Source organism: Cucurbita pepo, chromosome LG08 (assembly GCF_002806865.2).
Source record: "Cucurbita pepo subsp. pepo cultivar mu-cu-16 chromosome LG08, ASM280686v2, whole genome shotgun sequence".
Classification (NCBI taxonomy): Eukaryota; Viridiplantae; Streptophyta; class Magnoliopsida; order Cucurbitales; family Cucurbitaceae; genus Cucurbita; species Cucurbita pepo.
The window spans coordinates 8,438,943-8,461,292 of NC_036645.1; the positions used below are offsets into that span (position 1 = coordinate 8,438,943).

At 35.2% G+C, this 22,350-nt stretch overlaps 4 protein-coding genes and 1 long non-coding RNA gene across 9 annotated transcripts in view; 1 reads left to right on the forward strand and 4 right to left on the reverse strand.

The window, feature by feature from the left end:
• Positions 1-1,859: 1,859 nt before the first annotated feature.
• On the reverse strand, positions 1,860-5,949 carry LOC111800948 (nuclear transcription factor Y subunit B-1-like). Of its 2 annotated transcripts, none has more exons than XM_023684879.1 (7): positions 5,744-5,949; positions 5,306-5,528; positions 5,090-5,219; positions 4,852-4,857; positions 4,674-4,748; positions 4,540-4,590; positions 1,860-2,245 (listed from the first exon to the last, which is right to left on the reverse strand). In XM_023684879.1, exons 2-7 carry the CDS (start codon positions 5,518-5,520, stop codon positions 2,201-2,203), a joined length of 522 nt encoding a protein of 173 aa, XP_023540647.1. In that variant the 5' UTR covers positions 5,521-5,528; positions 5,744-5,949; the 3' UTR covers positions 1,860-2,200. The 2 variants fall into 2 exon arrangements, with proteins under 2 accessions (XP_023540647.1, XP_023540646.1); XM_023684878.1 differs by having other exon boundaries at positions 5,306-5,533; positions 5,744-5,948.
• A 1,459-nt stretch (positions 5,950-7,408) lies between these two features.
• On the reverse strand, positions 7,409-14,089 carry LOC111799977 (probable LRR receptor-like serine/threonine-protein kinase At1g67720). Of its 2 annotated transcripts, none has more exons than XM_023683533.1 (15): positions 13,783-14,089; positions 12,636-13,167; positions 11,918-12,423; positions 11,670-11,799; positions 11,509-11,580; positions 11,323-11,391; positions 11,175-11,246; positions 10,928-10,996; positions 10,237-10,391; positions 9,916-10,160; positions 9,098-9,224; positions 8,953-9,021; positions 8,687-8,873; positions 8,033-8,168; positions 7,409-7,898 (listed from the first exon to the last, which is right to left on the reverse strand). In XM_023683533.1, the coding sequence occupies exons 1-15, from the start codon at positions 13,847-13,849 to the stop codon at positions 7,569-7,571; spliced, it is 2,766 nt and encodes a 921-aa protein (XP_023539301.1). In that variant the 5' UTR covers positions 13,850-14,089; the 3' UTR covers positions 7,409-7,568. The 2 variants fall into 2 exon arrangements, with proteins under 2 accessions (XP_023539301.1, XP_023539302.1); XM_023683534.1 differs by having other exon boundaries at positions 7,569-7,898; positions 9,916-10,145.
• A 1,410-nt stretch (positions 14,090-15,499) lies between these two features.
• Positions 15,500-19,374, forward strand: LOC111800090. 3 transcript variants are annotated; one of them, XR_002815962.1, is made up of 3 exons: positions 15,500-16,066; positions 16,454-17,797; positions 17,908-19,374. It is a non-coding gene; the product is annotated as an uncharacterized LOC111800090 (long non-coding RNA). The 3 variants fall into 3 exon arrangements; XR_002815961.1 differs by having other exon boundaries at positions 15,500-15,745; positions 15,905-16,066; positions 16,454-19,369; XR_002815960.1 differs by having other exon boundaries at positions 16,454-19,369.
• Positions 16,454-19,215, reverse strand: LOC111800089 (ethylene-responsive transcription factor RAP2-7-like). Its single transcript, XM_023683671.1, has 12 exons — positions 19,127-19,215; positions 18,742-18,978; positions 18,415-18,663; positions 18,286-18,311; positions 18,156-18,186; positions 17,987-18,074; positions 17,744-17,889; positions 17,590-17,634; positions 17,296-17,399; positions 17,058-17,194; positions 16,889-16,978; positions 16,454-16,747 (listed from the first exon to the last, which is right to left on the reverse strand). Exons 2-12 carry the CDS (start codon positions 18,960-18,962, stop codon positions 16,475-16,477), a joined length of 1,410 nt encoding a protein of 469 aa, XP_023539439.1. The 5' UTR covers positions 18,963-18,978; positions 19,127-19,215; the 3' UTR covers positions 16,454-16,474.
• A 2,163-nt stretch (positions 19,375-21,537) lies between the features above and the next one.
• LOC111800357 (60S ribosomal protein L4-like) overlaps positions 21,538-22,350 on the reverse strand; it is a 2,573-nt gene continuing 1,760 nt past the window's right edge. Inside the window, exon 2 of the mRNA XM_023684004.1 lies at positions 21,538-21,952. Within this exon, the coding sequence (XP_023539772.1) occupies positions 21,839-21,952 (114 nt within the window). The 3' untranslated portion in view covers positions 21,538-21,838. The remainder of the gene's footprint in view (positions 21,953-22,350) is intronic.

Genomic DNA, 22,350 nt, shown 5'->3' on the forward strand with positions numbered 1-22,350 from the left:
TCATTGTTGAATCTCTTATGTTTATCTATATTTCTAATTAAAATAAATAGAAAACATGTCAATAATAAAATTATATTTTAATTGTATTTATATTTAAATTTTTTATTAAAATTAATTATAAATTAAAAAATAACTTGCCTTATATAAATTAATTTGGCACAAAATTAAAAAAACAAAATTGTTGATATATATATATATATATATATATCAGCCTCAAAGTTACTGCATAAAAGTTTTTATAATATATATATTTTAGAATTTGGAAAGTTAATTAGAAAATTAAAAAATGAATAAAAAGTAGAAAAAAAAAATCTTCCAGATTTCTGGTTTAAAAATAAAATATTTCTAAATAATACATTATTTTAATCCATTAAACAAAAACAAATATTAAAAAATAATAATAAACTTAAAATACATATTTATATTGAACTTACGATATTTATATTTCGACTTAATAATTATATTATATTTTAAAAATAATAATAAATAAACTAATTTTGAAATATTTATTAAAAAGATATAAGTATTTCTAATTTTTATTTTAAAAAATAAATTTGATTTATTTCGTATCTTAATTTATTAAAAATATATATATATATTATAAACTATAGACTAAAATAAAATCAATATGAAAAAAATAATAACATTGTTAAAAAAACTGATCATATTGCAAGTTGTGATATGATAGAAATCATTTTATTTGACCTTTAAAAAAGAAATATATTATACTTAATTTATTTTACAACATTAATCTAATTAAATATTTACATACTTATAAGTAATATAACTGAAATCATTTGTTGTGTCTAACATGAGTATGCTAATTTTAATAATGTTTTTATAATATTTAATTTATATAATTATGATGTACTAATTAAACAACTCTTCACCAAATAGATTTAAATTAATTGGTTATAATAGACGTATAATTTTAATTGAATCAAATAATCATAAAAGTTAACATTTTTATATTAATTTATTTCAACCAACTAAATCAATTTATTAATTTATTAAATATTTCAATAAATACATACATACATATATATATATATATATATATATATATTCAAATTACTCTAAAAAAAAAATACTAATCGGTATCAATATTCCCCTAAACTTTTTGACATCTGTTCACTTCTCACTAACTTTTAAGAAAATACCAAAAAACCAAAAAAAAAAACCAAAAAAAAAATCTACACATTCACGAGCAAAAGCAACACCTACCTATACCTTTCTAGGATCCAAGAAATAACTCCTCACGTGTAAAACTATAGCCAATCGAATGATCTCGTTCAGTGTAATCAGGATATGATAGGTATCAATAGAATTGAATAAACTGGGAGCTGGGAGCAGAAACCAGAAAAGGAATAGAAAATTGGATACTCGACAAAAGGTCCTAACCGTTGAGTTCGAGAGAATCTGAACTCAAACTTCCAAGATAACCCCCCAATCAGAACACGACGATCATCAAAACAAAGATTAAAATCTAGATTAATTAACTCTAAAACATCAAAATTAAACATCTAATTATGTTCTTGCTTGACTATGAATTGTAAAGAAGGTAATAGGACCCCACATATCATGAAAGAACATGATAATGCAGGTCATTCTCATAAGAAAACTAATTATCATTTAATCTTTAAAAGCTTAAAGGAAACACAATAAATGAAATGAAACAATCCTGGAGAGGTGAAGTAGAGATGAAGCAAACACTTTTGGTAGGGAAACTACTTTTACTTTTACCCCAAAGGGAATATAACAGTAAAAAACAAACAAACAAAGCAAATCAACACAATGAAAAACCATTCATTTCATCTGACAGCAAAGGGGGATTTAAGAACACTTCTAGAACCAAGTCATTCATTCCTGAGAACACAAATTTATTGTTTTGATTAGGGAAATGATTAAAGAAAATGTGAAGGGTCTTTTTCAAGATCTTCCATCCAAGTCCTTGCTAGGGTTGTAAGGTTTACTACAAGTCACCAATAAATGGGATCCCCAGGACTTGGAAGGAATCTCTTAAATGTTGTGTCCTATTCCAATCCAATAAACAAGAGCCATAATAATATACAACATTTCAACTGTTTCTACAAAGTATTGAAACCACCCAAACTTCAAATAAATAGACTCGATTTTTTGCTGTTATGCTGAACAACGATCTCCGTATTCAACAGTTTAAATGGTCGATTTCGAGGCAATTTTAGTCGGTGCCTTGCATAGGGACCATCAGATGCTGGGCTTGTGACTGCAAAAAATGCCAAGGTGGGTATTAAACCTAAAGAGGAGAAACACTTCCAAGTCAACTACTTGAAACTATTGTGAATGGTAAAAACAACGTTTCTAACATGTACTTGTAGCTGGTTCATTCCTGCTCATTTATGTCTTAAATGTTTTTATAGGACCCGGGATTCTAATTATTTCTATATCCGTGAATGTCTGGGTCAGCGATCCTACTATATTTGATTGTCACGGTAACTAGTAGAATATTATATCTTAGGTAAGTAGCCAACATGGCTTGAACCGATTCTCACCTAGTCCTTTAATTATTTATTTGACCACTATACTCAAAAGGGTATCTCAATTTAGAGAAGTTCAAAGAAGTTACATGCTCATTTTCTAGATAGCTTAAAAAGATGCAAATACCAATATACTTCCCTATCACCAAAGCTACAAGGGAAATAGCCTTTTACTCCTGCAAGTCATCTCCTTGAGACATTCAAATTTATGTACTAATTGTTCATATATTTCAACCAAGACTTGCATATGAAAGCTCTAACAATAAACCCCAAGTGATATTAAGAGACAGATGCTTTGCCTCAGGAAAGAACTTCCAAGACTCATGAAGATATGAAGTATGAACTAGAAACAAAATTACTTTTCTAAAACAATGAAGTTACTAAGAGAGAGAGTAGAAAGGATGAACTCTAGCAAACCGTAACAGATTCTGCAAATCATGGGGAGTAATGGGGAGTCTACCAATGGGATTCGCCTCGCTTCGTGACACAAAAGTAGACATGAGTTACAAACGGTTGCTTCCAACTGGAAAATGACTTTTAGTTGGATAAACACTCATGAATTATCATCTTCCTCTGTGAGATCCCACATCCTTTGGAGAGGGGAACAAAGCATTCCTTATAAGGGTGTGAAAACTTCTCCCTAACATAGGGATTTTAAAACCTCGAGAAGAAGCTCAGAAGGAAAAGCCCAAAGAAGACAATATCTGCTAGCGGTAGGTTTGGGTTGTTACACATGGTATTAAAGCCGGTTACTAGGCGGTGTGCCAGCGAGGACGTTGAGCTCCCGAAGGGAGTGGTGGTGTAACAACCTAGGCCCCACTAGCAGATATTGTCCTCTTTGGGCTTTCCTTTTTCGAGCTTCCCCTCAAGGCTTTAAAACGCGTCTACTAGGGAAAGGTTTCCAAACCCTTATAAAGGGTGATTTGTTCTCCTCCCCAACCAATGTGGGACATCACAATCCACCCCCCTTCGGGGCCCAGCGTCCTCGCTGGCATTCTTTCCTTCCTCTAATCGATGTGGGACCACCCCTAAATCCACCCCCCTTTGGGCCCAGCGTCCTTACTGGCACACCGCCTCGTGTCTACCCCCTTCGGGAACAGCGAGAAGGCTGACACATCATCCGGTGTCTGACTTTGATACCATTTGTAACAACCCAGGCCCACCACTAGCAGATATTGTCCTCTTTGGGCTTTCCCTTTTCGGGCTTCCCCTCAAGGCTTTAAAACGCATCTGCTAGGGGAAGGTTTCCACACCCTTATAAAGGGTGATTTGTTCTCCTCCCCAACCAATGTGGGACATCACAATCCACCCCCCTTCGGGGCCCAGCGTCCTCGCTGGCATTCTTTCCTTCCTCTAATCGATGTGGGACCACCCCTAAATCCACCCCCCTTTGGGCCCAGCGTCCTTACTGGCACACCGCCTCGTGTCTACCCCCTTCGGGAACAGCGAGAAGGCTGACACATCATCCGGTGTCTGACTTTGATACCATTTGTAACAACCCAGGCCCACCACTAGCAGATATTGTCCTCTTTGGGCTTTCCCTTTTCGGGCTTCCCCTCAAGGCTTTAAAACGCATCTGCTAGGGGAAGGTTTCCACACCCTTATAAAGGGTGATTTGTTCTCCTCCCCAACCAATGTGGGGCATCACAGGTTGAATGTGAGATTTCACATCGATTGGAGAGGGAAACAAAAGCATTTCTTATAAGGGTGTGAAAACCTCTCCCTAGCAGACGTGTTTTAAAACCTTGAGGAGAAGCCTAGAAAGGAAAACCAAAAAAGAACAATATCTGCTAGCGGTGTGCTTGGGCTGGTCACTAGGCTTTTCGTAATTATGATTTTTTTCTTGTTCTTTCAAATTTGAGTCATTTTATGACGTTAAAGTTAGACTAATGAGATGAAAAAAAAACTTTTCACAATCCAAATACACTAGCATAACTGCTTCTTCGCTTATTCAAAGGACATTATGGAAGTACGTGCTTGTTTGTGTGTATGTGCGTGTGTATGAGAGAGAGAGAGAGAGTACTTGAGAACTTCCATAATTAACTCCTTGGGAAAACGTCCCTTGATGAGCAACCTAGAGAATTGGGAAAGAAAAAAGCTTAGAAGAAAACACCAAAAAGGCAGCTCAATGAGAAAAAAGTAACTCTTATAATTGACCTGAGCACCAGGGGTTGGATGAGCTTCCTTCTTAGCTGACGCATCGCCACCTTTAGCAGACCCCTTAGTGTCACCCTGTCAGACAACACAACACAAACAATATATAGAAATCTCCTAATTTCATTCAAACATGATGTTGACAAATCACAGAAACGTAGAGGAAAACACTCTATCTTACCTCAGTCTAAAACGCCCCAAGTCCCAACCAGCAGGCAAAGAACACAGCCATCCATCAGTTCAAGAACACAACGAACAGCAGTAAAATTAACAAACAAGAACTAAATAAATCAAAAGTTGAGACTAAATGATGAGCTGAGCTCCCTGTTTCAAATGAATCATGAAAAGTGGATAACAGAACACATAGTGAAAGAACGGCCGGCGATGCATTAACATTAGCATTAGCCGATTTTGAGTACCTCTCTGTATTTCGTCAAGTAGGTTTTTAGCGGATCGATATAATCCTCAAATCCAAGAGTCGCCATAGCCCAAAGCAAATCATCTCCATTAATCGTCTTTCGTTTCTCTCTTTGACATTTATCACTAGCCCTAAATACAATTCAACCATAAGAATCCCAAAATTCAGAACAAGAAACGAACAACAATTAACTATAGAACAATAAACACTTCCATACTCGCTAGTGATAAAACTGATGAACTCCGAAACACATTCTTGTACGGTCTCCTTGGCATCCTTCGCAATCTTACCATTAGCAGGAAGAGCCTTCTTCATGATCCTACTAATATTCGCAATCGGAAGAAACCTATCCTGTTCACGAACATTAGACCTCGGACTATGCTCACCGCTCTCATGGCTACCTCCGCCAGGGCTCGCCGGAGCATCAGCCATGTTCTTCACTACCCTATCACAAAAAACCAATAACGAGACAACATCATCAACAAAACCCATGAATATGACCATAAAATGAAGCTCCAGAAGAAACCAGAAGCAAAAATGGAAGATGGAGGATGAATTAGAGCGAAAAAAGGGGGAAAATCCATGAAAATACGACAAGGATGATATTGGTTTGAAGAGAAAGAGAAAAAAAAAATGAAAAATGAAGAGGTTTTACCTGGTGGGAGAAGAAACGGAAGGGGATTTGTAATTTGGGCGCGGGAGAGGGAAGGGATTTAGATCGGGTGGAAATGGAGTGGTGGAATGGATCGGACGATGGTGAAGGTAGGAGAAAGGAGACGACTGAGATGAGAGAATCAAGTTTATCAGCACCGTTCGTTTTTGCTTTCCCCTTTTCAGGCAATTCAGAAAGGGAGAACCCAAACCGCTTTTTATTTATTCTTTTAATTTCAATAAATAAAAATAAAATTTTATTCCCGGATTTCCCTGCGGCTTGCTGGATTCTGCTCTCGGTTGTATCCGACGAATCAGATTCAAACACGTAGGGACATTTCTCGCAGTTGTTTCTCCGCCACTTGTTTCGCTGTCGATTAATTTACTAAACGACGTCGTCGGGTCTGCCGACTGAAATTGCCAACAAGTGGCCGCGTTACAGAAAAGCGACACGTGTTTATTCTTTAATTAAATTGGATTATTCTAACATAATTAAATATTAATAAATTTCAAGTTATTTTGGAACCAATAATTGATATTTACGTGTATAAAATATATATCAATATTTCAAATAATTATTAAATATACCTTGAAAAAAATTAATTTTGTGTTTAATAATAAAACTCGACTGTTTTAAATTTTTATGGACATTTTATTGAATTAATAATTGAAATAATGATAAATTATAAATATTAAAAAAATTAATTCATGATTATCGAAATTTAATAATTATATTACTGAAAAGCGGTAACCATGAATAATTGACACCTATTTCTTTATTATTATTTAAAATTAATTAAAATGTGGGTCCATCCCAATTGTTAATAAAAAAAAAATTGAAAGGGGAATTAAAAATAGAAAATATGAATTTTATTTTACATTTGTAGATTACTATCGTCTATTAATTTTAATTATTAAATACTTTAGTTATTTTGTAAATGATTTAAAATTAATTTTTATATCAATCAATTTTATAATAACTACTCATAAAAATTTGGTAAATAATTATTTTTTAAAAAAACGTGAAGTTATTTAATTTATGATTAGATTAATATAAGATCGTATAGGCCTATTTTTTTAAAAAAATTAATAAGCTTGTTTTTTTAAAAAAAATCATGTCAAAATGAGTATAATTGTTAATTCATTATATTAATGTTATTTATAGATTTTTTTTTTTTTTGGTAGTTAATTACTTTTTTTTTCATTATAAAAAAACCAATTTCTTTTACTGCCTATTTAATATTAAATATGGGGTCCAAAATTTTACGCTAAGGCTTTGTTATCAAGAATTGGCAATTTCATTTGTTGCCTTTTATTTGTATATTTATATGACTATTATATAGTTTCTATGTCTTTTTAATGTAATGGGTCAAGTATTAATTTTAATACTTAATTTACTTTTGACTTTTTTTATAAGGGTATTTTTCATAGCTTTATAAGGGTAATTTTACCAAAAATGTAAGGATAAGATGGTAAAAAGTACAGAGTTTTTTAATATATTGTAGATTAGGGCCAAAGAAAATTAATTTTCACTTTAAATTTAAATAAATGCCCTAATATTTTCTTTAAATTTGAATAAATGTTGAATTTTTAGAAAAAATAAACCGTGTACGTGTTTAAAGATAGGAAAAACATTCATATTAAAAAGTTGTTGTATTACATCTCGACCTTGCATAAATACTTTTAAACTATCATTGAACTAAAATTGTTAGATTGATAGATGAAAAATCAATGTGTTGGTGATCTGACTAGAACACTCGTTTGAAATAACAACATTCAAATATGAGTACGAAAATTTGTTCCGAAGAACTAATTTCTTTGTACAACAGCTACCTTGCAAGAGGTCGAGCAATGGATTCGTCAAACGACACGTAGTTTTCGTTTGCACGCAAATCAAGAGGTCCTATATTCATAGAATGGACTGAATTTCCAGAAATTTCGTCAGAGTTACCTTCTCTTGCAAGAGGTTCTCTTTCAATCAAGATAGAATCCTGTATCTCCTTAAGCACTTCAGACATGGATGGCCTCAGGTGCCCATGTGGCTGGGCACACATCAACGCCTTCTCTGCAATTTTCCACATAGATTGAATGTCGTACTCGAAGCGTAGGGATGGATCGATGATCCCTTGAATGTCGCCGCTCTCGATGTGTAGCTTTGCCTGCATTACAACCAACGTGCACCATTTACAATGTAGAACATATTGGTTGACTTATTTCCTTCTCATTAACCAAACAGTCATATCTGACTTATTGGCCGAGTACCATTTATGTGATAGTTTGTCACTAGACTTACCCACTGAACGATGTTGCGGCAATTAGCACCGAAGTTTACGTTCGATATAGCTTCTTGACCAGATATCAACTCGAGAAGAATAACGCCAAAACTATATACATCACTCTTGTCGGTCAATTGCTGAGAAATATAATACCTGACAACAAAATAATGCAACAAGGAAAGCACGTCACAAGGATTCTAGGCAAACAAACTAGAAACGTATTTAGGTTACAGGGAATGATAACGATAACAACAGCTGAAAAAAAATTAGAAGTATATTTGATTAAAATGATCCAGGAGTTTGTAATAGTATGTCGGGAGTTTGTAATAGAATGTCGAGAGAGCATAGGTTACAATATCATCACTGGCCTAATATGGTCAAACACATGCATCATTAGGCTAATAGGATCAAGCCCAATAATTATATGGGCTTGCCCAATAATTGCATGAGCCCGTTATATATTTATTTTTAGAAAAATGATTTATTTATTTTAGAATAAAATACCTAAATTTAAATATTTTAGAATAAATTGTCTAGCCTCGGTTATAAATACCCTCCACTCTAGGTTTTCATCCCAAAAGAAATACAGAGTGTTCAGGTGAGTGTTTCCATGTAACTTTACCTTACCTCGGGAGAAATATACAAATTCTCAAAAAAGAGGAAAAGCTTACTCTGGATCCAAGTATCCAACAGTCCCCCGAACAATGCTGGACACGTGGGAGGCGCCATCCACGGCAAGCTTTGACAGACCGAAATCTGAAACCTTTGCTCTCATGTGTCGGTCAAGAAGAATATTACTGCTTTTCAAGTCCCTATGAATAATTGCCGGTATACACCCTGTGTGAAGGTATTCGATCCCTGAAAACATATCAAGAAGAATGTGTTGAGGAAAATATGCAAGGCAGATTCGTCCAAGCACAGGGAAAAACAAGATAACCTCTGGCAGCGTCTTCAGCAATCTGAAGGCGCTTTATCCAACTGATAGTTTTTCCACGTGTTAGTGGAGCTGTACACAAACAAGAAGTTAGTTGGCTATGAACTTCAATTGTTCTCTGCAAAAATAATGTGGCTTCCTGGCTTACCATAAAGATGTTCCTTGAGAGTTCCATTGTGCATATACTCGTAGACAAGCATACTTCTATCTACTTCTTGACAATATCCAAGAAATTGTACAAGATTTCTGTGATGAATCCTTGAAAGAAGAGTCACCTTCATAACCAATTGGTCATCCATCAGCCACAAAAATCAATTTCCAACGTCATTAGGTTTTATCTAATACCAATCCACTCTATGCAACAAGATAAAAAAGGGAGAGGACAATTTTGTTGCTTTCTTGTACTAAATATTTGAACCCCGAATGATAAATTAGAAATGAGAATTTTCTTTGAGCAAACATTTCTTCTAATTTGAACTCTATAACAGTAATAGCCCAAGCCACCGCAAGCAAATTTGGTCTGTTACACCATCCGCCTCACGGTTTTAAAACACGTCTGCTAGGAAGTTTTCAAGCTTTTCCCAACAACAACCTACCCTCCCTTGGCTCCCTCTCTCATTTCTAACAGCACTAGTAGACCCCAATAAAAGTTCTCCCAAATGGTTGTACATAAATATTTAACTTAACCTTTTCCCTATACTTAATAGCTCGTCAGTCACAAAATTCATGGCTTAGTCAGCCCCACATGCTCCCCTCTACACATATGTTTCTACCACATTATTGACATGAAAGAAAAGGAAGAAAATGATATAAGAAAGTATTATGGAAGCGGCCAACACAACCCATACAGGCCACTAAAGGAAATCACAACAGGACAATTCAAGTATCTACGAACAGGAAACAAGAGAGGGGTTCCTTGAATGAAAATTACTGAATTGAAGAAAGGATCAGTTATACAAAGATTACCTCATTTGTAAATTCTCGCTTTCCCTGGAAGGAGTTACTAGTCAAGACCTTAACTGCAATTTCTTTTCCATCATTTAATTTCCCGTAGTATACAACACCAAAACCTCCAGACCCAATTTTTCTTTCAAAACCTCTTGTTGCTTCTTCAATTTCTTTAACACTGAAGCAATGTGCAGTTTCCTTGGGAGCATCGCCCTTTGAAGAGGCAAATTTTTGTGCAGGCTTGGATTCTTCGAGTACATCAGCTAAATTATTGTTTATAAAAGTACCTCACCATGTCGAATCAACTAGTTCTTGAAAGGAAAAAGTTTCTGTATGTACCTTGCTCACGAGATTTTCTTCTTCTTCTTCTTTGCAAAAAGTAGCAAGATACCACAGTTGCCAATAGCAGGACAAGAGCACCAATTACAGAACCCAAAATGATATAAATGTGGTTCTTTTTCCCCCCTTCATGAAGATTAATGTTTCCAGAGTAGCTTTAAATGAACGAGAGCACATAGTGAAGGCATGCATATAGAGCAAGGAACTTGCTCAAATACTAAAATAGGTGGAGTTTGGCAAGACAACAATTATTTAAAAAATGACAATCCAATTTGGACAAAAACCTGCTCGCTTACAGCAGCCATCCAAGGGATTTTTGGCTCATGTTTTCTTTTTCTTTAAAAAAAATAAATTTTATGATTATTTTACCTAGCATTGGCCCACAATTCTAAGGCTTTGCATAAATAACTACAATCAGATATTGCCTATTAGGAATGATTTACTCTCTGAAACAAGAAAAATTCACAATTGAAGATTAATCCATTTCAGATCTTTAGTATTTCCATCAAAACCTTTCCAGCATAACCTACAAGAGTTCACCTCTAAAATATAAATATTAATTCAAAGTTCAGGATTATTTAAGATGATCAGGAAGAGAAACCTGATGCATGAAGTACAAGGAAAGCAATTGGTTTAAATATTTAGCACAATGAAATAAATTTATAGGCCAAGTATTGAAACCGATACTCACACTAAAGTTAGATCCTTTTTTAGACGACCGGAAGGCACTGTTCCAGATAACATGTTATTCTGCACATACCTATAACCATCAGATACATGAAATATATTAGGCACGTCACTTGGAACCTATTAATGTAAACTCTATCAAATACTACAGAGAAGACAATTCATATATAAAGCAAAAAAAGAATTATGGACATTTGTGTCAATATTCCTTCTGGAATACAGAATGCAATACAATTATCCATGATACTTACAGCTCCCGTAAACTAGGAAGATTTACTAATGAGGAAGGCAACTCTCCCGTCAACTGATTGTTCTCAAGATGGCTAAAAATAGTAAAGATCTCAATCAGCTTAAAAACCTTCAACAGAATATGATAGAAATGAAGTTTCTTGAGATTACAGGATTTTCAAGTTCACACAGCCAGTAAAATCGGGTATAGGACCAACAAATGAATTTCCATCAAGCCACCTGCATCGGGCCACAAACAAATGGTGAAGCCAAAATAGACACAAAGCTTAACGGAAGTAGAATGGAAAAGGCACAATTGGACGACCAAGGAAAAATTGCATGCAAAATGGAACTTACAATTCAACTAAACTGTTCAACTTTGCAACGTCTGTAGGGATGTTCCCTGTCAAATTCTTTTTGGACAATAAACTAACAAGCGCCAAAGGTAGATACAGTAACTAGAATGTCAAATATATGTAAATATAAATAGACTTGAAAAATAGCGCAAAAACTATTACATTTTAACTATTCTTGGCTGTGGATCAGAGTTACACTGCAACCATGACCAAGGAACTGGCATGCATGGATCACCACCTTCATCCAAATCTGAAGATGATAATTTTGAAATTACACTAGCAACAACTGCTCCTGAAGTTCACATGTTCCAATATCAAACATAATCGATCAGCAAAGTTAAATACATTATAAGACATAAATATATAACATTCAGGAGTTTAACTTCAAATCAATTTGACTTTAGGATTACCATCAAGAGAACCATCACTTTTTTCAAGATACTTGTTAATCTCCATGGCATTTAACAGAGGTCCCAACACAGAATCTGATGTTTTCCCAAACCTAAAAGATAATACAAAAGGGAAGGTTATGTTGGTAAAACCAGGCTCATAAAGCCGGTATTTTCCTTGAGCATTTTCTTCAATGTTGACTACAGCTTTGCTGATTTCAGGCATGCCGGGAAGTACAAGCCTGAATTTTCTCGTATCAGTAGGACCCAAGTCTTCAATTTCTGCAAAGTAGGTGAATGCCCATCCAAAGCCAGGGAAACCATCCAAATTCAAACGGTAAGTTAATGAACCATTTCTGCCAACTACAGCCGTCTGCATAACTTTTTGAGGTGGTCTTTCATCTCTATTGACATTTATTGGCATTTTAGTGGAAACTTTTTCAGTACCAGCAGCAACATCAACAAGATAATTTGCTTTTCTCACAGAGTCAGACTCCCATATCCGGTCAAAAGGGTCATCAGGATACCTGCCGTGATGATTTCAAATTATATACATTATTTTAAAAATTAAAAAAAGAAACTTAATCCAAATATTGAAGGCATTATCACAATAGATGGCCCTACAAAGGTTGGTAAAAAGAATCCAGTTTCTTATTGCTTTATTAATTTGCCGTTGGCTGCTTGTAGAACTCTTCATTGAGTATATAAGAAAGTAAATATACTCTTGGTGCTCACTGACCTTACTGGGGCTTCGGAATCTGCTCCAAAATTGATCCTTGCCGAGACACTTAGGTAAAACTGATCCTCAAATTCAGTATAGTAGATAGAGCCATTAAATTGTCGAAGCTCAAGCGTGGATATGAACGGCTGCCCAGTTGTGGCATTTGACAAACAAACACTCACAGTAGGAGTTGAAGCCAGAAATATGATCTCTCGAACCTTTATGGTGTTGGCGTCAGATATGACAATTGTTGTCCAGTGAGTTGCCCCGAGGGAAATGTCAAATTTTGGATACACGTTATTGTTGTCGAAGTTACCATACAAAAATGTTGCTCTGAGAAGGTAACGTGTTCTACTAGTGACATTGAGTGAGTAACAGTACTTCCTGGAATCAGCAGGGAAGTGTCTTAAGGTCCTGTATTGCTTCCTCGTCTCATTTGCAACAGATAGGTTAATTGCTTCTCCAAAACGAACATGAATATCTGGAACCCATTCCAGACCAATGTCATCAGTGAAACTTTCTTGACCTCCACAGTCCAAACTTATAAAACCTAATCCACAATATACAGAATACTTTAGCTTCGTAGTAAATACTCAACATTCGATTAAACAATCAGCATATTTCATATTGAGAATTCACATGCTAATAAATGCTATTTGGCAAGCTTCATAAGACAACGATCAAGCAAAAAAGATTAAGAAATTCAAAAATACCGTGAAGAAAATGTTCAAACGTAAGGAAGAACAATTGAAAATAACTTCAACATTAAATATTAGTAAACCGCGGAGTACAAATTATCTAGTTAGTCAACGACAAGTCCAAAACATAATGATCAAAAAATTGAAGAACGGACGACGCGTCAATCATCATCTTATACCAAAATTTAGGTAAAGATGACGACAGTGATAAAATCCAACATATCTAACGTTCATTCTCACAAGCCAGAATCTAAGAAACACTGCAACAGCCATTTATCAAACCGGAAAGAGTGAAAATCAAAGACTCGGAGATAACGCCATTTGAACTAAACAAAAACACAGAAACCAACAGTTGCAAAGCTCGATAAACCTTAAGACATGAAAATCACAGTCGAAAATCAATATAAACTGCAACAGAGCACGGATGATCACTACAGAAAATCGAATAACAAAAACGGAGAAAATACCTGGCATCTGAGCAAAGGAGACATCAAAAAGAAAGAGGAGAAACAGAAACTGAAACTTAGCCTCCATTTTTTCCGAGCATGAAGAAAACAATGAAAATAGATTCAGAGTTCAATCATTGCTGCAACCATTGGAGCCATGAGAGATCTTAAGAAAGCAGAAGGGGAAGAAACTGGTAACCAGAGTGTAAAGTAATCAAGAAGGATCTATGGGGATTTATCAACTCTTGAGCTCAATAATCAATCAAGAAATGGAATGTGTGGAAGACAGAGAGAGATTGGACTGTTCGTATGATTCTATTATATAATTTCCATTTTTTTCTGGCATGTTATATATAAATTTAACTCAAAATTAATTATTTATTTCCTTCTTATTCTTGACGGGATCGGGATGCGTGGGGCCCGATATAAAGGCGGAATACAAAAGCTGAACCATAGCTATACAGCGAGATATTGTAAATCTTACACGTGGACGAAGGAGATTCACCGATTAGAGAGGGACCCACCAATAGTTGCATCCGCGTCACACTGTATCCAACTTAAACGCGGGAAAGCATAAAAATATAATTCTAAAAAAAATGCTAAATTAATAAAATTACCCTTTTTTTTCAAAAATTATTATTGAAATTAATTTTAAAATGTATTTTTATTAATATAGTCTATTAAATAATAATAATAATATATAATTAGAAAAGATAATTGGAGTTAAATTAATGATTATTAATTAATAATTTTTGGACGTCAAAGAATAAACCGAGCAGCGAATTTCAGTTCACGTTAACAAAGAAGAGAGTGATCTTAGCTCAGTGAGTTCTTTCTCCCGCGATGACATTAATCATTCATATGATATTTTTCACTTTTCTTCACGTTATTTTTTTAATCTCGACCTGAAAATTAAACACATTACACACATGGGTAATTTTCGTAACCTGTCATTCATCTTAGTTTGGTCCAATAAATCGTTTTAAATTTTCTAAGTCAAAAGTTAAATTTACTAAATAATCAATGGCTTTAACGGAAAAAATGACCTTTTTTTTAATAGAAAAGGAAAAGCAATGCATTTTGCAATTACTTTTAATTTTATATTTAAAAAATATTATTTTTAAAATATCAAAATTTTATTTATTTTTTATGAATAAAAGTAAATAGATTCAAACTTTGATCTATTTGTAATTGAATATGTTGTTATTGTTTTTACCCGTTTATATTACAAATTAATTTTTTTTACTTTAATTTTTATTTACGCCAATTATTTTCAAATTATCTATTTTCACGAGTTGGCCCAATTAAGCATAATGGGCCTTAGCCCATCGATTATTGGGCTTAACGAAGGCCCATGCTTGAGTTCAATTCCAACCTCCGATGACTTGTAAATTTAATCGAAATAGAAATATATAAAAAAAAAAGATATAAATTGTCTAAAATAAAAAATTGGAATCTAGCTTTGTCGACCCATAAATAAAAATAAGCTATAGAAAATTACAAATCTTAAAAAAAAAAAAATAATAAATAAATAAAAGAAGCCAAGTTATTAATTTAATTATTTTTTTAAATTATAAATTTGATAATATTTAGTTCATGAAAATTAATAATATTGACCAAAATTTCAATTTTTTAATTTTAAAATTGTATTTAATAGATTTTTTTTTTTAAGAAATCAATTTATTTATTAAATATAAATTAATTCATTATATTATGAAACAAAATTAAGCGAAAGTTTTTTAATTTTGTCGGCCTTCGGAAAGGAGCATCGCGAAGGGGAAAGGGAATGTGCCTCTTCCGAAATGACCGATCATTCTTAGAGGATCGGGGACGAAAACTCTGCAAGGCAAAAACAGTTCTCGATGATCGCCATTTTTGTGGACAAATTGCAGAGGAACACAGAGGTAGCAGCATCGGATCCTAAATTAAAATGGAGAAAGAGATGAGGACGATGTGAAATCTGAACCAGGAGACGAATCGAGCGGTAAATTGGATGGAATTGCGTTGCGATGTTTTCAATTTAGGGTTTGCAGAAGGAATAGTTGAATCAAGAGTGACACTGACAGTTGCTAATAATTGATGGATTGATGGATTTCTTGTTTGATGATGGAACTGTTCATCTTCACCTTTTTGTTTCTGACAGCACGATTGGAAATCTGGAACTTCGCTCGATAAGGAGAAGACAGATCAGTAGTGTGCATGCGGAAGTGACGGCGGAGGAGACAGCGGAGGCCGGCAAGGCGGGGCGGAGATTAGAAGAGATTTCGATATGACTTTCAAGCTATGTGAAGAATATCTCATCCAAGTAATCCATACCTACTTCTTGTATCCACCTTTGGTTCAGATTACATTTTCATCCATGAAATTTGAATTCGTTTCATTTTAGTCCTAAAACAATACAAAGACTATGATGAGATTAAATTATTGTTATTTTAACATTAAATTTTGTTCGTTAGTTTAAAAAAGTATCAACATATACAGATTGATTTCTATCCATTATTCATAAGATTGTTTTTATGCAACTCAACAATCCAAAACATAATTTTATAATCTTAATTACAAAAGCTCACAACTTAGAAACTCAAATCTTCAAAAGGTATTATTACAATAAAATTTTGTGCGTAACCTGTAATCTTTCTGAAACAAAGAATACCTTTAAACTGTCAGTTCTGATCCTTCCTTCTTTCTTCAGTTCCCCCAAGGGATTTCCAGTTCAATTCCTACAGTAGAAGTTGGATAAGTTGCTGTCATGGTGATGGAAAATAGCTGAGAAATGGATTTCACCAACAGCAGAGGATGAAATGGCAGAAGAAGAAGAAGTTGAAGAAGAAGAAGAAGAAGAAGAAGAAGAAGAAGAAGAAGAAGAAGAAGAAGAAGAAGAAAGGAATCCTGATGATGCTGCAGCAGAGAAGAATGGCACAGAGGTTAATCCATTTGAGTGGCCATGGATTTGCCACTCCCCCATTCTCGTCTCTGCTGCTCTTTCCTGCATTCGCAATTTTAATTCACAGGCAAAAGTCAGAACACCAAATATGATATATCTACTGAACTACATGAGGAGCTGAATGCAAACACAAGAAATTTATGTTCGGATTATATGAAGTTTGTTTATCAAATGGTTCATTACCCTGGAGATGGGAAAGAAACAGGAATTTGAAGGCACAGCATAGCCATATGGCTGAGAAGATCCAATTGCTGCTGTAACAGAGTTCTCAAGCTGTTTGTGATTGAGCAAGATGTTAGCCAAGCATTAACAGGAAAACAAAAGAACTCCAGAACTTAGTCTTGAGAATTACCGTCGCTCTACCATCAACGACGATGTCAGGTGAGCTGAGATGACAACCATTACCAAACATGCCAATGCTCTCACTTTGAGGGTCAGAATGATTGGGGGGAGCAATTCGCAAGCTCAGGTCAAGACTCTGGTTGTCCTCTACAAATCAAGACGGTTTTCGAAACCAATTGTTACCGATCGAGCAAACGGGGTTGTTAAGAACTAGATTGACAAAATGTATAAACAGAGAAGAACCAAACCTCCTGTGTCAGTCTCTGCAGCCATCTCTGACATATAAGAACTTGGATCAAAGTTTGTTACAGCCTCTTTACCATTGCATCTTAAGGCAGCTATGTCATAGGCCCTGATTGAACAACAGTAAACTATCAAGTTAAGGGCGTGACCCGAACGTACCGAAAAGAAAGAAGAAAGGCAAACAAGCTGTGTCACTCCCGACTATAAAAGCTTCTTGCGAGGAAGCCCTCCGTGACACTAGCCTTAAGCTAACAGCGAACATATGGAAGCATTAGAAAGTCAGAAAGATTTAAGAAGACCTTGCAGCTTCAATCTCACTATCAAAGAGACCAAGATACATGTACCTATAAGGAAGAAAAATGCCAACAAAAACAGGTCGATTCAAGCCAAAATCCCAGAAACATGATCCAAGAAACACACAGAAAAGGAAGTCCCAGAATAATTTAGACTCACTTCCTGCCCAAGAACTGGCCCATCCGAGCTTCCCATCGACCACATTTATGCAAGGTAACTCCTCTGTACTTCGAGCTCCCTCTTGTAAATCCATTGCTACGGCGACGAAGATTATGAATAAGCTCTTCCTTACTGATATTACTCATCTGGGGTGTTAATGGCAGAATCAGAGAGAAGCTCTTCATCAATGGCGTTATTTGAATTTCTGACAGTAACAAGCATTATCTTAGACTACTACCTCACCTGTTTGATATCTTCTTCATAATTTTTGACACTGAAATTGATATCTGCGTCGACCCCCCGAAACTTGATCGCCGCTTTATCATATGCTCTGAGATGGAAGATATGAATTCTAAGAGAAATCCAACCAAAAATGGCGGAAAGAACAAGAGAAGTGGTTTTTTATTGTTACCTGGCGGCAGCATGAGCAGTATCGAAACCGCCTGAAGGAAAAGAGAAACAGCCATAGAGAAAATGATGAATCGAAGTTCGAGAAAAGAAAAGAAAAGAAAAGAAAAGGAATCAAACAGCAATGGCCGTACCCAAATAAACCTGTTTCCCGCAGTCCCTGGTAACGAACAGAAAAGGTGCTCAAGAACGGCATAAATGGCGGATTCAAATTCAAGCAACCTAATAAGGTCATGGAACTGTCAAAACAATAAAACACTTACCAAATATGCGATTCCCATCTCCCGGTTCTACGATAATACGTAACGCCACGATACTGCGAACTTCGAGGCCTTGGACCGCGTCTGTTTTTCCTCATCGTCTGATCCTGTGGCTGCGCCGGTGCGCCGCCGTCTCCATGATTGAATTCCGATGGAGAAACCTCCGGCCACTGCTTCTGAGTACTCGAACTAGAATTTAATCCGTCGGTTAACGGGAAGAACTCCATCGTCTGGTCGCGGTGGTCATCGGAGTTAAATTCATCGGAAATAGAATTTAATCCGTCCGTTAACGGGAAGAGCTCCATCGTCTGGTCGCAGTGGTCATCGGAAATAGAAAGTGATTTCACCGTTGAGCTTTCTTGAACCGCGGAATTTTTACCGAAAGTGAACGGGAAAACCTCGTCGACGTTGGTGGTGCTGGCGGAAGGATCGCCATTAACGACGGAGGACGAGTTGAAACATCCAGCGGTTTCCATTCTGTTCGCTGGAAGATTCAGAAAATTCTCAGTAACCATCTCCGATGGAACAACGTCGTGGTTAAGATTCAGCATGGGCTTGAAACTCCACCTGCAAAAAAAACATGGAAATCAAAGCATAATTGGATTGTAAAGAATCAAACCACCACAACACTTCAGCTGTTACACAATCAGAGGATCATTGTTGAAGAAACAAAGAGAAAATGAAGAAGAAAACAATAAGGGTGGAGATGGGTCACCAGTAAACAGACTCCTGACTGGTTGAATCAATGAAGAGAGGAGAATGAAGTCGAAAGAGAAAGTGGGTGAAGTTGTTAATTTATTGAAGGTGGGAGCTCGATTTCCATGGCGGATAGAGGCAGGAAATTGAGAAAAGACGAGGTGGGGGTCACTAAAAAACTGCACTTCTCTTGTCTCTTTCTGTAGTTTGAAAGAAATCAACGAAAACGTTTTATTTTAATTTAATTTTGTTTTTATTTTTATATTATTTTCTTAAGCTCATCGATAGTTTACCTATTTCTTGTTTTTTTAAATATTATCAAACTTGATTACTTTCTAACATATTTATTTTTTCTCCTTGCATCAATTGTTTAAATTTAATTTTAGACTAATTAAAAATAATAATAAAAAAGACGACTTTTTAATAATATTACAAATTTTAATATTAATGGTATATTTAATCATTACTTTTAACTATTTAACGTATATTTACTACGAATGACTTATGTAAGAGATGACGTTATTCGTTTACTACGCATGCCTTATGTGAGAGATGACGTTATAAATAAAATTTGGACAATATTTAACGAATAAAGTATACAAATAAATGGTAACGTAAACTTTTGATAATTTAATTTATGTTATATAATTTATATATTATATTTACTATATTGTATTTTTACAATAGGAGAGGAAAAACTAGAAATTAAAAAAAAAAAAAAAAATCTTTATTGTCTGTTTCTTTTTTTTTTTTCCAATAAAATAATAAACAAAAATCAATACTTACTATATAAAGAAAGAATAAAGAAATATATATATTTTTCCCTCTAAAGCAAATCCCTCTGAAAGAGGAAGATCCACTTTTACATGGAACTACGAAATTTTCTCTCTTTCACTACATGCACCCTCTCCCAAGGCATCACTCACCATATATATATATGTATGTAGATTTGCCGTAGTTTGTGACAGGTAATTTATTTCCATTTCCGTTTATTAAATTAATCCTTCAAGAAAGGAGAGCCTGCACTTGGAAAACGGACTAGCTTATCTCTTTTTGGTGAGGCCCAATTGGATATATGGGCCGTGATAGGCCCAATTGGATATATGGGCCGTGATAGGCCCAATTGGATACGTGATAACCTAAAACGAAGGTCTTTTTTGATTAACCATAACAAATGAATTATGGAAATTGTGATGGGTGGCCAAAGAAAACTAGGTAAGATGAGAATAGATAAAAAGAAAATTTTAAAATATTTCATTTAGAAACATCTTGTTGGTCCCAAGGGACGGTGGAGACTAGATGAGCCGAAAGATGATTATCAATTCAAGGACGCAAAGTGCCTGTATATTCAAAGTATGAAGGGGTTGAAAAAATAACTCGAACCAATGTTTGAGTACCAAGCGCTACGACGCTGAAGTAACCCATTTCAAATTCTCACGAAAAGCTTGAATGACCTAACAAAAGGGTACCTGTACCCAAAACTAACACAGGTGGGTATGTATGTAGAGAATACCTAGGGGCACGAGAACACGCTGGCAGAAGTAGTAGGGAAATGGTTCAAGATCTAAGGCTTCTCCACCCATGCCGTTAGAACTTCAAAATCATACTATGTTCAATCAATCGCAAAGTATACCAGGCTATCTATATAACTAATCATAAAAAAAAAGAAAACAGTAGATTCAAAATTTAAACAAAAGTTTTGAAGTGTAAATCTCAGTCCAAATTACTAAACTCACCTTCTAAGCTCTTCAGATGTTCAATTCCATTTCCAAAAAGAAATAATCCTCCACAAGGACAAGGTAGGCAAGAGAATAGGGGGAACTCAACATCCCATTCAGTATACTCACCCCGCCTACTTTCTTAGCCCAATTGGATATATGGGCCGTGATAGGCCCAATTGGATACGTGATAACCTAAAACGAAGGTCTTTTTTGATTAACCATAACAAATGAATTATGGAAATTGTGATGGGTGGCCAAAGAAAACTAGGTAAGATGAGAATAGATAAAAAGAAAATTTTAAAATATTTCATTTAGAAACATCTTGTTGGTCCCAAGGGACGGTGGAGACTAGATGAGCCGAAAGATGATTATCAATTCAAGGACGCAAAGTGCCTGTATATTCAAAGTATGAAGGGGTTGAAAAAATAACTCGAACCAATGTTTGAGTACCAAGCGCTACGACGCTGAAGTAACCCATTTCAAATTCTCACGAAAAGCTTGAATGACCTAACAAAAGGGTACCTGTACCCAAAACTAACACAGGTGGGTATGTATGTAGAGAATACCTAGGGGCACGAGAACACGCTGGCAGAAGTAGTAGGGAAATGGTTCAAGATCTAAGGCTTCTCCACCCATGCCGTTAGAACTTCAAAATCATACTATGTTCAATCAATCGCAAAGTATACCAGGCTATCTATATAACTAATCATAAAAAAAAAGAAAACAGTAGATTCAAAATTTAAACAAAAGTTTTGAAGTGTAAATCTCAGTCCAAATTACTAAACTCACCTTCTAAGCTCTTCAGATGTTCAATTCCATTTCCAAAAAGAAATAATCCTCCACAAGGACAAGGTAGGCAAGAGAATAGGGGGAACTCAACATCCCATTCAGTATACTCACCCCGCCTACTTTCTTCCATGACGCAAAACAGAAAAGCAGCAGAAACAGCAGCGCGTACAAAATTTAATTAAACTAAGGTCTATGGAAATTTTTGTCAAACAGAAACGAAATCACTGAGAGACACCAAGCCACTTGGAGAAGTTGTCAAACTCGGTGTAATCACTGTCTGAAATCATTGTCTGATACCATGCTTTGCCTGCTGCCCTTATTCCTGAAGCCTCCTCCTGAAAAAAAAAATGGCCACCACAAGGGTCAATATGGGTCTCAATATCACATATGCAAAGCCACAATCAGGTGACCTATTCGAGCTGAAAAAAATTACAGTTCCAAGCTATACACGAAAACTACAAAGTCTGATACAACTATACAACAAGTGAATAAACTTAGAAAACTAATAAATTAAGCAATCAGTTCCAAGAAAATAATGGACCACAAATTCACAGACACTTCATCAATGTCATAAAAAATATGCTATGTATCAAGCATAAAAGGAATTTACCAACATAAAATTGAAAGAAAGGAAATGATCACTTGATATCTAAGAGAGACGTGACAAATAAAGCTATACAGCACCCAATACTCATCTACCAAGTTGCAAAAAAAAAAAAAAAAAAAAAAAAAA

Excerpts from the sequence above, each read along its gene's own strand:
- LOC111800948 (XM_023684879.1), bottom strand. The coding sequence starts at position 5,520 with ATGGCTGATGCTCCGGCGAGCCCTGGCGGAGGTAGCCATGAGAGCGGT. Across the intron at positions 5,220-5,305 it reads ATCAGTTTTATCACTAGCGA|GGCTAGTGATAAATGTCAAA; the intron begins GTATGGAAGTGT and ends AATTGTATTTAG. Across the intron at positions 2,246-4,539 it reads TTAATTATGGAAGTTCTCAA|TCACAAGCCCAGCATCTGAT; the intron begins GTACTCTCTCTC and ends CATTTTTTGCAG.
- LOC111799977 (XM_023683533.1), bottom strand. The coding sequence starts at position 13,849 with ATGGAGGCTAAGTTTCAGTTTCTGTTTCTCCTCTTTCTTTTTGATGTC. Across the intron at positions 11,800-11,917 it reads AAGTGATGGTTCTCTTGATG|GAGCAGTTGTTGCTAGTGTA; the intron begins GTAATCCTAAAG and ends TGTGAACTTCAG. Across the intron at positions 10,161-10,236 it reads AAGAAAATCTCGTGAGCAAG|CTGATGTACTCGAAGAATCC; the intron begins GTACATACAGAA and ends ACAATAATTTAG.
- LOC111800089 (XM_023683671.1), bottom strand. The coding sequence starts at position 18,962 with ATGCTGAATCTTAACCACGACGTTGTTCCATCGGAGATGGTTACTGAG. Across the intron at positions 17,890-17,986 it reads ATGAAGAAGATATCAAACAG|ATGAGTAATATCAGTAAGGA; the intron begins GTGAGGTAGTAG and ends TTAACACCCCAG. Across the intron at positions 17,400-17,589 it reads AGTGAGATTGAAGCTGCAAG|GGCCTATGACATAGCTGCCT; the intron begins GTCTTCTTAAAT and ends TTGTTCAATCAG.